The sequence below is a fragment of the Sorex fumeus genome, unplaced genomic scaffold (genome assembly GCF_029834395.1).
Source record: "Sorex fumeus unplaced genomic scaffold, SorFum_2.1 ptg000035l, whole genome shotgun sequence".
NCBI lineage: Eukaryota > Metazoa > Chordata > Mammalia > Eulipotyphla > Soricidae > Sorex > Sorex fumeus.
The window spans coordinates 22083373-22096725 of NW_026606092.1; the positions used below are offsets into that span (position 1 = coordinate 22083373).

At 38.1% G+C, this 13353-nt stretch overlaps 1 protein-coding gene across 1 annotated transcript in view; it reads right to left on the reverse strand.

Annotated features, from left to right (window-relative positions):
- Nucleotides 1-5265: 5265 nt before the first annotated feature.
- The window catches only part of ARHGAP15 (Rho GTPase activating protein 15), a 759615-nt gene continuing 751527 nt past the window's right edge, over nucleotides 5266-13353 (reverse strand). Inside the window, exon 14 of the mRNA XM_056117651.1 lies at nucleotides 5266-5624. Coding sequence (XP_055973626.1) covers nucleotides 5453-5624 — 172 coding nt within the window. The 3' untranslated portion in view covers nucleotides 5266-5452. The remainder of the gene's footprint in view (nucleotides 5625-13353) is intronic.

Here is a 13353-nt window from a genome sequence, read left to right on the forward strand (position 1 = left end):
AGCTAAGCTTTTCAGGTAAATCTTATCTTTAGAAAATAGGGGCAGGAGGTGAGCACTGAAGCCTAGCCTGAGGAGGAGCTTCCTGCAGTTACTAACACCCTCATGAATCAGGAACAGGCCAATGCACGAAAACTATTCCCACCTGGGTTGGCCCAGCACCGGTAACCTACTGCAGGGACCAGACACATTTCTGTCAAAAGCCGCTGGGTTTCGATATTTGTTTCTGAGTCTCTGGGATCATGGCCATTAAGCAGTTTCATCAGGAACCAGAGAGGCCATGCCTCCAATTATATAGCTGAGCCAAAGGTGGTTTGTGGGTGTGTTTCCCACATACCTAACTTTTGGCCGTTTACTTTCTTGGTAAACTTTGCCCCAAGTTTTTGGGGTCTGGCCAATGGCACAGCAGCAATTTTGTGGTATCTGGAAGTCTGAAGGCGAGATCAGGCTGCTGATGCACTCGCCTCACAGGTACAGATTGACCTGCTGGCGGCACCATACCCCCTCTTCTTCTGATTTTAGACCCACAGGGTGTGTTTAGTGATTGGCCCCTAAAGAATCTGGCATTCCTAGGGTCATCTAGCATTGCTGAGGGGAACTCCAGTCTGCCCTCAAATGAAATTCAGGGGACCATGTGGTGCTAGGGATTGAACTGGGGTCAGTCTTGTGCAAAACATGTACCTTAACTCCTGATTATTCCGATTGAGAAAATAATATGTGATTATTATGTTTGAAGAAATAATATATTTCTTTGTCTTTCCTTTAAGAAAAAATTTCCATGAGGGTGTTGCTATTGTCTAGGTATTATTTCTCATTTTTGACAACAGAGCAATTTGACCCAGAACACTCAGTGACAGTCCTTTTGGATGAAAATCTTTGCAGGGCCTTTTAATTAGGAATTGACAGGGTGATTAACTTATAATTCACAAAAATAAATGCGGAAAAGAGTACAGGTCAATTTCTAGCTGTGTTAAACTGTAAGGACAGCACCATTGGCAAGTGATTGTTCCCTTTTAACAGCTTTTCTAATTTTTCTTAATTGGATCCTTTGTTTCCTAATTGGATGAGGAGAACTATCATATGGCTTTCAATTACAAACTATGGCATGGTGATCCTGTCATATGGCACACACTAAAAAAGTCAGACTCTCAATATATAGGGTGAAATAAATACTTTTTCCAAGAAGCTTTTTGTATGAGGAAGAAAGAGACGTGACTTCCCATAACTACCCATTCTGGGTAGTTATATTTCTGTAGAAATAGAATGAACTAGCTTGATTTTCCAGAGAAAGACTGGATTGGACTTGTGAATTCTTTCTGTAGACAAGATTCTAAAACATTGAGAATTTTACTCACTGAAAGTAAAATGCTCCTAAGAATACAACATTATTATTGAATTTTGAATAATTACATTATTAATATGATAGATGAGATAAAGTTTATTTTTTACTCACTGGTGATTCAAATTCAAGTCATATCAAGTTTCTCTGTGATTTTTATAATTTATAACACAGATTTCCAAGTTGATGAACCCTTCCTGCTCCTTCGACTTCCTGGCCTTGGGAAGGAATGGGAGTGAAGATAGATGGTCGGCAACTACACCACCTCCGCTTTGCTGATGACATTGTTTTAATAACACCAAACATCAGCCAAGCGGCACAAATGCTGGCCGACTTTGACCGTGAGTGTGGAAAGGTAGGACTACAGCTGAATCTTACGAAGACAATGTTTATGAGAAACAGCCTTGTTCCTGACGCCCCATTCGCTCTCAATGGAACGACCATCTCCGAATGCAACAGCTATGTGTACCTAGGTCGAGAGGTCAACATGACAAATGACCTGGCACCCGAGCTGCGCAGGAGGAAGAGAGCGGCTTGGAACGCCTTCAAGAACGTCGAAGAAATAGCTAAGAGGACGAAGAACCTCCGGCTCCGGGCACATCTCTTTGATTCCACTGTTCTTCCTGCATTAACATATGCCTCAGAGACCTGGGCCCTACGCAAACAAGATGAGAACGCCATTCAGGTCTCCCAAAGAAGAATAGAAAGAGCTATGCTTGGAATATCACGTTTCACTCAAATGAGAGAACGAATCCGGAGTTCTGACATCCGTCGACGATCAAGGATCAGGGACGCTGTCTCATTTGCCAAGGTGTCGAAAATCAGATGGGCTGGTCACGTAATGAGATTTAAAGACGACCGTTGGACTAGAGCTGTTACTGATTGGATTCCACAGGATGTCAAGAGACCGCGTGGCCGCCCACCTACCAGATGGTCAGACTTCTTTGTCAAGGTCATGAACGATCGGTTTGAGGCCCTCCATGTTCCCGGAGCGAAGAGATGCCATTGGGCTACACTAGCACGCGACAGGGACAAATGGAGACGTTACTGGCGCCCGCTCGAGCAAATCGACGACTAACGGGAAGTTAAGTGATTAAGTGATAACACAGATTTGCATCTCCTTTGCCTACAGAATTAAATCTATTGCATCAGATCCTCTAGGAGGTCCTTATATCTTTTTTCTAGCTTTATCTGTATCAAATTACCAGACTTTTCGGATATTACTTTCAGCACTCTGTTCATACCGTTCGTGCTTTCTAGTTTGCTTCTCCCATTTTTTTTTTTGGATCTTGTTCATTGGTTGAAAGTTGAAATGGTCACTTTGTTATGAAGCTTATCCTGAATCTTATAGATAAAATTTATTTAGTCCTTGTCAAACACCAATTTTTGCTAAAATCTGCACCAATTTTAACACACTTATGCTTTCAGTCTGTAAAGTTGAAAAAAGAAAACCTTTTTTAAAAAATTTTTATTAAAACGTCATGATATACAAACTTCATTTATATAGTTGTTTTAAGCATTTGGTGTTCCAACACAAGAAAATCTGTTTTTTAGAGCATCTCATAGCATAGGTACTGAATCCTGAGTTAATATAGTTGTAGAGATGGTTGAGGTCAAGGACATTTATTTTTACTGAACTGTAACTAATGTTTAGGTGATTGTTTTCCTTAAGGAACTGTAAAACTCACAGAGAATGGGAATTTCGCATTATTTTCATTTGTATCACTAATGCTGAGAGATTTGCTCCTGGCTCTAATGTGGTGAGTCACAAATACTCATTGTCTTTTCAGGTCTTCTTACTGGCCACTACAAATCTACTTGCTAAAATCTAACTCCTAGGATTATCATAGTTTACAAACACTCTAGGCTTTTAAACTTGGAATAGCTAGTAAGACCAACCATTGTCTCCATCTTTGAGATGCAATGGGATCTAATGACCCTCCAGCATCACCATTTTGATGTCTTCAGTGTAAGTCAGATCCTGTGATCAGAGCTTTGGCTCAGCACCTTGGAATAGTATTTTCTGGGAGTGGAAACTCAGTCTCTGATGAAATGCCCTTAGCAGGGAGGGATGGGACACAGCTGGGGTTTGAATCAGGCTAAATCCCATCAGATTGGAAATGAAGAAGCTGATGCTTTTGAAGATTATAAATCTGGAAGGCAGCAGAGACAAGGGGCTGTGAATCCCTCATCTAAGCAGGTAGTGGCACTTTTCTTTGGCTCTGAGTGCTACTTCTCTCTGGCTGATGCTCCCAGAATAACTTTAAAGCTGAATATGTGAAGGGATAAGATTTCAATACTGGATTGACACAACTCTTTCTTCCCTCCTTATAAATGGAAAATAATTAGTCTTGGACAAAACCTAATTAATAATATAGAACACTTTCAAAATAAGGAAATAAGCAAGTCTGGATACAGCATGCCAGAAACTCTTGTTTCATGTCTCCATATTTTTCTGAAAGGCATAAATAACTACAATTTGCATGGAAGAGGAACCTGAAACTGAAAAATCCAATAACTCATTATTACCAGAGACTTAAGGTCAGGGGTTTCTTTCTTATGTGGACTTGCCTTTACTTGGTGGGCTGTGTGTATGTCCCACTTGATTAAAACACTCTTCAGTGTTGGAGGTTATGTCCCTGTACTTGGACATGAGCCCATTTACTGGTGCCATTGCCAAAATGAAGGCATTGATGAAGGGCAAGGAAACTTTCCTGGAGCAGCTCTTTGGACGCTGGAAGTGCATGCAAAATCTGGCTAAGTCACCATCAGCCTTTCTCCCTGTCCCATGGACCTACACACACAGCCCATGCCTCTGAGCTCCTAGTGCTAAGTGTTTGCTCTTGAATCCCTGCTTCACATATTTTTATTTACATGTTTTATTCTTCATTTTATGAATAAATCGATAACTAGACTTTCTCTTTATCACACTGAATTAGTTTTATTTATTTTGTCTGAATTTGATTAAAAAGCTGTCAAACATAGATCTATGTTTTTATCAGCAAAACACTCACACAAAACTGACTATGAATGTGTTCAGCTAGGGTGTACTTTCCAAAATAAAACAATGTTTGATATATTCTAGACATTTACCTCTTTGCTTATCTATGACAACTGAAACTAACCATCAGATGGATAAAGCAATCCTTAGGGCATATAAAAAAATCCTTTCTGGATAGATTTAAGGTAATTCACCAATAAAGCATCCTCAGAAGTATAATAAAAAATCTACATAAAATGACATAGTCAGGGAAAAGGAAGATATACAGTTTGATGAAGATTCAAAATGGATGGTAACATTAAAAACGAGCAGTCATGCAATTCCTGTATAACATAAAGATCAAACTTGCAGGGCACTAATTTTGCTTTTAATTTATAAGAGTCTGTGCTTATGGTCCTGAAAATAGTATATAGTTAAAAATGTGCATTAGCAAATATTTTGTGATGCCATATTTCTTCAGGAAATTTGCCATTCAAAATTTAGTATTTAATTTTGCATTTTCCTATATAGCATGGATGATAGGTGCATTAAATTGACACACACAAAAATATTTTTGAAAGGTGAAACATGTCTATTTGGGTTGAGAACATGAGTTTTTTTAAATTTCATTTAAAAATGATCAATTTCGACTTCTTTTTTTCATTGTACACTTAATTTGGATGAGCACACGGCCAGGAAACATGGATAGTGAGAAGGGTTGTCTGTGCATGTACCCCTATTCTGAATCACACTTAACATTCATTCACATATTTACACAGTTTCAGTCACACACCTATTGACTGAGAGGAGCAGTAAATCTAGATGTTCCAGGTCTGTGCTGTACTCAGCATGTTACTGATAGTGTGGAACGCACACAATGCACTCATAAAAGTGCAAAAAGAGACAGCGTTGGAAGGGTTATTGCAGCACACATATAGGCAAATATTGTCAACTATTTTATTCAAATGTTTGGAACTTAAACACAAAATCATCATTAAGTTTTCACAAAATGAGGCATCTGTCACTTGAAAGGAAAAAAATATTTCAGAAATATGTTTACAAGAAATGTAAAAATATTAGGCATCAAGACAGATGTGAACATATTCAGTGACTTGTCTTGTCTGTCAGTCTTCCTCTTAGCTGAAGATCTTATTGTACTCACTCAGCATGAGCTCTGCGATCTGGTTTTGGTATACCATGTGTATCGCCATATTCCCCATTTCATTTTCTGCTCGCAGAAGGGTAGGTCCAAATACAATCCCTAAGCTTTGTGTGGACATGAGGTTTTTTGAGGCTTTGGCCACTATCCTGTGGAAAGAGAGAGAGAGAAAAAAAAATACTTAGCCTCACTGGAATTTGAAGTGAAATTGTGGCTACTTTTAAAAGATAAATTTTTGTATTCTTGAATTTGTTCATTTCATTTTCCCTTTTTAATTTTACTTTAAAGAGGAAAATAAAGGATATTGATTGATTTTTGAAAAAATAAAAAATGACTTTTAGCTTCTGAACAACAATATTTACCACAAAACTCACTGACCTCTCATTTTTCAGGTGTTTCTATATGGCAATAGGCCTTGTGAATTCTTACAGTAATTCATAAGGACAAGAAGTTATTGTTTGATACAACCTTTCATCTCTGTAGTATCTGGTCATTGGGCACACTATAGTGCTTATGGAATGAATCAATGAATATATATATATATATATATATATAATGGCAAACACTGTTGTTGAGAGTTATAAAGATCCAGCTCTGAAGGTCTTATAGTCAATGGAGAAAAAAATGGTGGATTTGCATAAAATATGGAAGAATCCACAGTATTTAAAAATATGCTTGGTTGTGATGGAAAGCAGACATAAAAATCAAGGAAACATGGATTGTTTAGTGATCAGAGTGAGTTAATTGTTCCTAACAAGTGATAACTGGAATATATTTTGTAGAGAATGTAACTTCTGAGACATTTAGGTGTATGGCACAATTCTAAATGTCTCCATTTATCTTGGACAATTTAGCTCACACCTAAATAAAATGCAGAATCCTGTAGCATTTGCACAAAAACTGAGTCCTTTTAGAATAAAATAAATGTTTTCTGGCTGAGGACTATATGGAGAGCTGGAATACCAATGAAAAATTAGGATGTGGTTTTATGAATGGTAACACCTACCTTGCTTCAACACAGGACTGGAAAAGAAAATAATGTCCCATTCTCGAAATAGGGACATTAAAAATTGGTGCTTATTTCATTTGTTGGAGCATAAAATAACATAACATGAAACTGACACCCAAGGACAGTAGATACAAGGACCTGAAAGATTGTTCCATAGTTGGAAGCCTGCCTCATGAGTGGGAGGGGAGAAGGCATAGTAAAGGGATCACTAAGAAAATGATGGTTGGAGGAATCGGTTGGGATGGGAGATGTATGCTGAAAGTAAATAATGGACCAAACATGATAACCTCTCAGTATCTATATTGCAAACCACAATGCCTCAAAGTAGAAAGAGAGTATGGGGAATATTCTCTGCCATGGAGACAATGGGAGGGTGGGAAAGGGGGGGTATACTAGAGATGTTGGTTGTGGGAATGTGCACTGGTAGAAGGATAGGTGTTTGATCATTGTATGATAGTAACTCAAACATGAAAGCTTGTAACTATCTCACAGTGATTCAATTTAAAAAAAAATTGGTGCTTATCTTTATCACTGAAGCCTGTTTACATTTATTTTTAAATGAGAAAGAGAGGGACCTTAGTGAAACTACAGAAATTGGGATAGCATTTGGAAGAACAAGGTGCTCAGAATATTGAACTGCACTCGACCAGATATTGCATACCAGAGAAATATAAGCATAGAAAATAAACTCTGCTAGAGAAATGTTTTATTTTGGAATGTTAGCAAGACTTACTTGACTCCAGAAGATTCTAGTTTGCCTTATGAGAAACTTCAGTCTCCAGTCCCTTCAAAAGCCCAAATTTCAGGTGGTAACTATACATTAAGACTATAAAACTTAACACTATTGCCAATATGCTATCTTAATTGCTACAACAAAAAAAAATGAAACAATCAAGTAAACAAAACCTGTCTAAATCTTGAATGTACAACTTCCATAACCAAGAGACCGTATATCTTCTCTGCCAGAAAAACTGAGAATAGCCAAAGTCATTCATTTGTGCCTTCTTGCAACATAAGTTCATGGCCAGCAAATGTACTTGGCCCAGTTAATAGCAAGACTAATTAACAATTGTTTAAAGCCACTTTATCATCTCGTTTAGTGCCCACAACAAGTCGGCTAGGTCGCATCTTTTATCAAGTTCATTTTACAAATGAAAAACTGAGGCCAAACGTGGTGAATGGTATTGTCACGTAACTTGAATTAAGGGAGTCATGAGAACTGGAGGAATAGGGCAGGGGCTTAAACAGCTGCTTTGCAAGAAAATGGTCATGAGTTCAAATGCTCAGCACTTAGCAGGATTCTGGAAGTTCTGTGGTTTCAGCTTGATGGCTCTGAGGCCCAAGTCCCAGAGCTTGCAAGTGATTTCTGGATTCAGGGACTCACCAGGAAGCACTGCAATGGAAAATATGTATGGGGGACATAGCCCTAAAATGTGATTTATGGAGAGTTCCAGCAAGCACTTCAACCATAACTTGTGTACCTCAACTAAAAAGTAACACCCATGAGCACATGCCCAGGCAATGGCACTAAAGGTGTAGAAACTTTGATGAATGCTGTGACCCAGTGGGAGAAAAGCACAAGAGGAGGTTTGATCCCTGCCTGGCAAGCACCACCCCTGAAAATATGCAAGCACCATAGCTAGGTGTGCGTGCAACCCTTGGTCACTGCAAAATCAATGAAGGGAAGGGGAGAAAGAAAAGAAATTGAAAAAGCGAAACCAAAACAAAAATGAGGCAACAGGGTCCCACTGCCCATCAGTCCATGGTATGTCATGACTTCTAATAATGGAGATGATTTTCCACTCTGCATCCTTCACATGATTATAAGCTGCTTCCACAAAGATATCTGTCAAATTATGATTGGTAACCTGGCTCCAGTGATTTATTTTAGGCAAAAGGACTCTCAAAGTTGAACTGAATAAGATGTTCTGTCTCATATTTTCAATCTTCATCAAATGGAGAGCATTCGTATTTGTGAGCACTGTTGGCATGGCTACATTGTTGGAGGAATTCTCATACTTTTAGAGTACCACTGAGTTATCTGAGACTTCATGTCAAAAAATTTTCTTTGGAATAGAAGAAACTAAGTCACTTTGCCATGCATTTACCCAAAATCTATAGAATGATCTAAAAATTCTCTTACACAGAGTAGGGTGAAATTGCATGGGTCTTTGCTTGCCTTTCATATCTCTTTACTTCCATTTATTATCTTGTGAGCCTTTCCAGGTGACTTTATTATAAAAGTCAAACAAAGTTCAGAGACAAACTAGAAGGGCAAAAGAGAGATCAAAAGCAAGACAATATTGAAAGTATGAAGGTAAATGACTGATAAATGTTTGACCAAAAACATATAGAAGAGTATTAGGACCTGTATTTCTGGGAGACTGAAAGGGAAAGGATCATGTAAAGATAGATTGAAGATTGAATTTGTGTTTTCCTATGTGGCAATGGCTATGGTTTCAGTTCTAGCAGGACTAGTGAGAGTTGGAATAACTGTGAATCAGACAAGACAGACCTACAAAGGTGAGGTCAAGAGCCAATTATAAAGGAGGGCAGTTGTGTCTCTAAGTAGATTATAAGTGTAGAAGCTAGCATAAATCTACAGCATCTATACAAACCTGGGTGAGTTATGACTTGACTTAGTTCTCAAGGACATACTAGAAAGAGCAGGTAGGTCTTAAGGACATGAGGGGTGAGAAAAATATCTGAAATGGGGCTAGACTCTTCTTTAATACTCCAGAGTTTTTAACATTTCTCTCGTCCTGGAAAAGGCCCTGTCATAGAATTCAGAGTAAGGTCAAATTCAGAGGTGGAAACCAAGGTAAGTTTAAATAAATTGAAGAATAGACTAGAATGAAAGTGCCAGAGCTCATTTTGGGTAGCATTTTTATAGGCTGGGTGGCAGATCATAGATGAGGACTCCTATAATGACCTCTGGTAAGGCAATAGTTTCCCAAGTTTCCTTGTGGGGAAATGCTTATTTTATGTTTTTATACATGTGTACATATGGAGGATTCATGCAATTTTTTTCCATCTTGCATCCTTTGTTTGCATTTCTCTGCATACTTTCTATATCACTTTAATAAAACCAACTTTTATTTATGAGTGCTTTAAAATAAACTTTCACTAAATAATTGTAGTTTCTATTATTGTTTCATTTACATCACTCCAGATAAATTCATTATCAGCATGAATAATTCTTACGACATTGAGAAAATTCAGTTATTTGCTAAAATTGAAGTAAGGAAGTCAAGTGAAGTAAGGAAAGTCAACACACTGTCATGTGGGACAGGGACGACAGCTCAAAGTGCTGGTGTGTGTGCCTTGCTGGTGTGTGTGCCTTGCAGATGTGAAGGCGGTATTTGATTTCTAGTTTTTCAAAGTTTCTCAATCACCGCCAGAGAAGAATTGAAGGCCCCTGGCCCTTGTAAATATGCCTTGGTGGCCCCAGCACCAATGGACAAGGTCACTTCTCAGGCCTTCTTGGCTGAGTAATGCTCAGTGGTGACTGGGATTTATAGCATTGCTTGGGAGATGCACCCCCCAAAAGAGAAATTTCTATGTGTATTATATAGAACACAAGCTATCTAACTTATTCAGTCTGCTGTTACACACTATGTTTATGTATATGTGCATGTTTCCACATATATATGTATATACATATATTTATTGACAATGTACATTCTGAATATAGCCAGTCAGCAACTGGCACTTTGAAGAAATCAATCCATTCTTCCTTTTTAAATTAGGGTTATGCTTCAGTAGTGCTCAGAGGCTGGGAGTGCTGTGGGTCCACACCCGTACGTGTCTGAGAGATCATTCAGAATTGGGGATAGAACACAGAATCTTGCAGCTAAGCCCCTGCTCCACAACTTGAGCTTTCCCCCAGCCTTGATCAATCAAATTTTAGGTTAGAATGATGTTGAAAGTGAAGATAAATTTAAGGTAGAAGTCACTACCAGACTGTATGATTTATGCATAGAGGCAAATATATTTTCATACAAGTGTTTGAATTATATGAGACCCTTTCTAATAGAGTGGGGATAAAGAATTCTGGCACAAAAGGTCCCCAAACAGAGGAAGTCTGGAAAAATATATTAATACTGTTATAATCTTCATTATGCAAATGTGGATTTATATATTCCCTACCTCAATAGACTCTTAAATTGTTAAGTGGTTGATTTAGGACCACATAGGGAGTCAACCACAATTTCAAAATATAGCTGGAATACTATCCTGAAAAATTATTTAAAACTCATTTTATTTTACCTCAAATCAGTGGATATCATAATTTCTACTCTGACTGTGGGTAGCAGCTGGGTATTGCAAGTGGCGTTATTTCTAAAGGCTTAATCTGCTAAGACATATGTAGAGGAGAAACATAGGCCATTGAAAGAAATAAAGCCTTGCATGAAAATAAAAGCAATCTAATATTTAGATGAAAACTCTCAAAAAAGTATATTTCCAATAACTTTTTAAAATGCCAGTTGTATTGTATTATTGGAGAAGAGAGTTTGATTCTAAAATTACATAGACTCTTTAAGGGTTTGGCTATAGATCCAGAACAGCTTATCCAGAACAACTTTTGCTAATCTAAGTTCTGCAAAACACTCTATGATACGCTTCACAAAAATCGATTCCAGAGTAAAGTAAGTTTTGGGGAAAATTGTATTCCATTTTTCTTCTTGGAAGTTTACATGCTATGGTTGCATAGTAGAGGCTCTCAGAAGCTCTGCAGGAAATATCCCTGTTAAACTCTAACTCAAATCTTTTGTAATGTATTAGTCATGTCTTTGTTCTCCCCACCCCAACAGGGATGTATATTAGAAAATGTCGCTTTAGTACACTTTGCTAAAGGTTCATTAAAAAAGTCCGAGTATACTACAGATTTCACCTTCTAGTGTCACCCTGGCTTGGGAAATCCACAGCACCTAACTTAAATAGGTCACATTGTGGTTGTTTCTGGCAAGTTACTTTCCTATTGTAAGGTTTAGATTTTATCAAGTCTTCACCTTGGTGACAGTGTGACAAATCCTGAGCTATAATTTAACCAATTTTCAGCAAATAAATGAAACAAACATAGCTTCTATGACAAAATAAAGGTCAAAACATAAAAAGAACCAGTCTGGCTGAGAATGGAGGAACAAAGGAATAGTTGTGTTATGGGGGAATTGAGGAGGGACGGACCAGAAATTCTCATTTTCCTAGGAATTATGGAGAGCCCGGCAAGCTACCGAGAGTATTCGATATGCCAAACACAGTAACAACAAAGTCTCCAATGGAGACGTTACTGGGCCCGCTCGAGCAAATCGACGATCAATGGGAGGGCCTTTACTTACTTTACTTTACTATAGCAAAAACAGTGAAGGGGCTGGGATACAAAGTATATATAGTCTATGTAGCGTTGGGTTGAGTAGCTGAGGTTGCTATCCTGGATACAGAGGTTACAATGCTGAACTTCTGTTGTACCCATTATTGCTGCTGATTCCGTTTTAGAATGAGTCCACAGAAATGAACCTGTGTATGTGGTAAAGAGCTGCAACACTCAAGACATCGGGTGGTTAGCATGCTAATCTTACCATACTTAAGAATCTGAAATTAGTCAGGTCAGCTTCACCAGTTGAAAATCAGTATGCAGTGAACTCACCAAAGTAGACATGGAGGTGCAAAATATTTCAAATTTTATATCAATATTTTAGAATTTCTCTACATCTTTATTTTAACCATTGACTAATAAGAACTACATTAAAGGTAAAGGTAAAGGTAAAGGCCCTCCCGTTGATCGTCGATTTGCTCGAGCGGGCCCAGTAACGTCTCCATTGGAAACTTTGTTGTTACTGTGTCTGGCATATCGAATACTCTCGGTAGCTTGCCGGGTTCCGATAGCACAGCGGGTAGGGTGTTCGCCTTACAAGCGGCCAACATGGCCGACCCGAGTTCGATTCCTCCGCCCCTCTCGGAGAGCCCGGCAAGCTACCGAGAGTATCTCGCCCGCACGGCAGAGCCTGGCAAGCTCCTCGTGACGTATTCGATATGCCAGACACAGTAACAACAAAGTCTCCAATGGAGACGTTACTGGGCCCGCTCGAGCAAAAGAACTACATTATAGAAAATAATACTCCATTATAAGCTAGATTTAAAAAAAAACTAAAAGCTTGGTACCTGTGAATGCTTGAGTAATAGAAAAAAGAATCCAGGCTAAAACTCATTGAAAAATGGTTATTTATTAATACTGCTTAATTTATAAAGCCTGACAAAAATAATTAAGATTTTTTAAGAAAATTGTTCATGAAATACCACTTGATATATTCATGCAAAAGCAACTATAGAACTACAAAGTAAAATTTAAGTTTATAAAATCTTGAAATGGATAAGAATTCATTTTCTGCCAAGAGCTGAAAAAGTGATATACAGTTTACAACATAAAAAGGAGAGGAAATGCCAGAGCTACTTTTTGTTGGGCCCAAAAGGAAGGAGCAATGATCCATCAATTTAAGATTATTTTAGGAGCAATCTATAATCCAGTGCTACAGATGTTGGACCCCACACAAAAAAATCCTCAGTCTGTGCTGGGTAAGTTTTTCCAAAAGTGAGTTAAATTGCTAACTCAAAGAATTTCTTAGTTGCTTAAAATCACAGCCAAATGACTCAAACTGAAAGAGAGCTTTACTATAAAATTCAAAATTAATGCTGAATTAAGAAGACCAGAGCATTTAATAATAGCCCATCTCTGAAGAGATAATGTGAATGCAAACTTCCTTTTAAGTTTATGCTTTGCTGTTACCATAGTGATTTGTAAAATAAGTTGAAAGCCACATAACTGCCTGCAGGACAACTCTCCTTATGGACATGTATTAAAAAACTGTTTC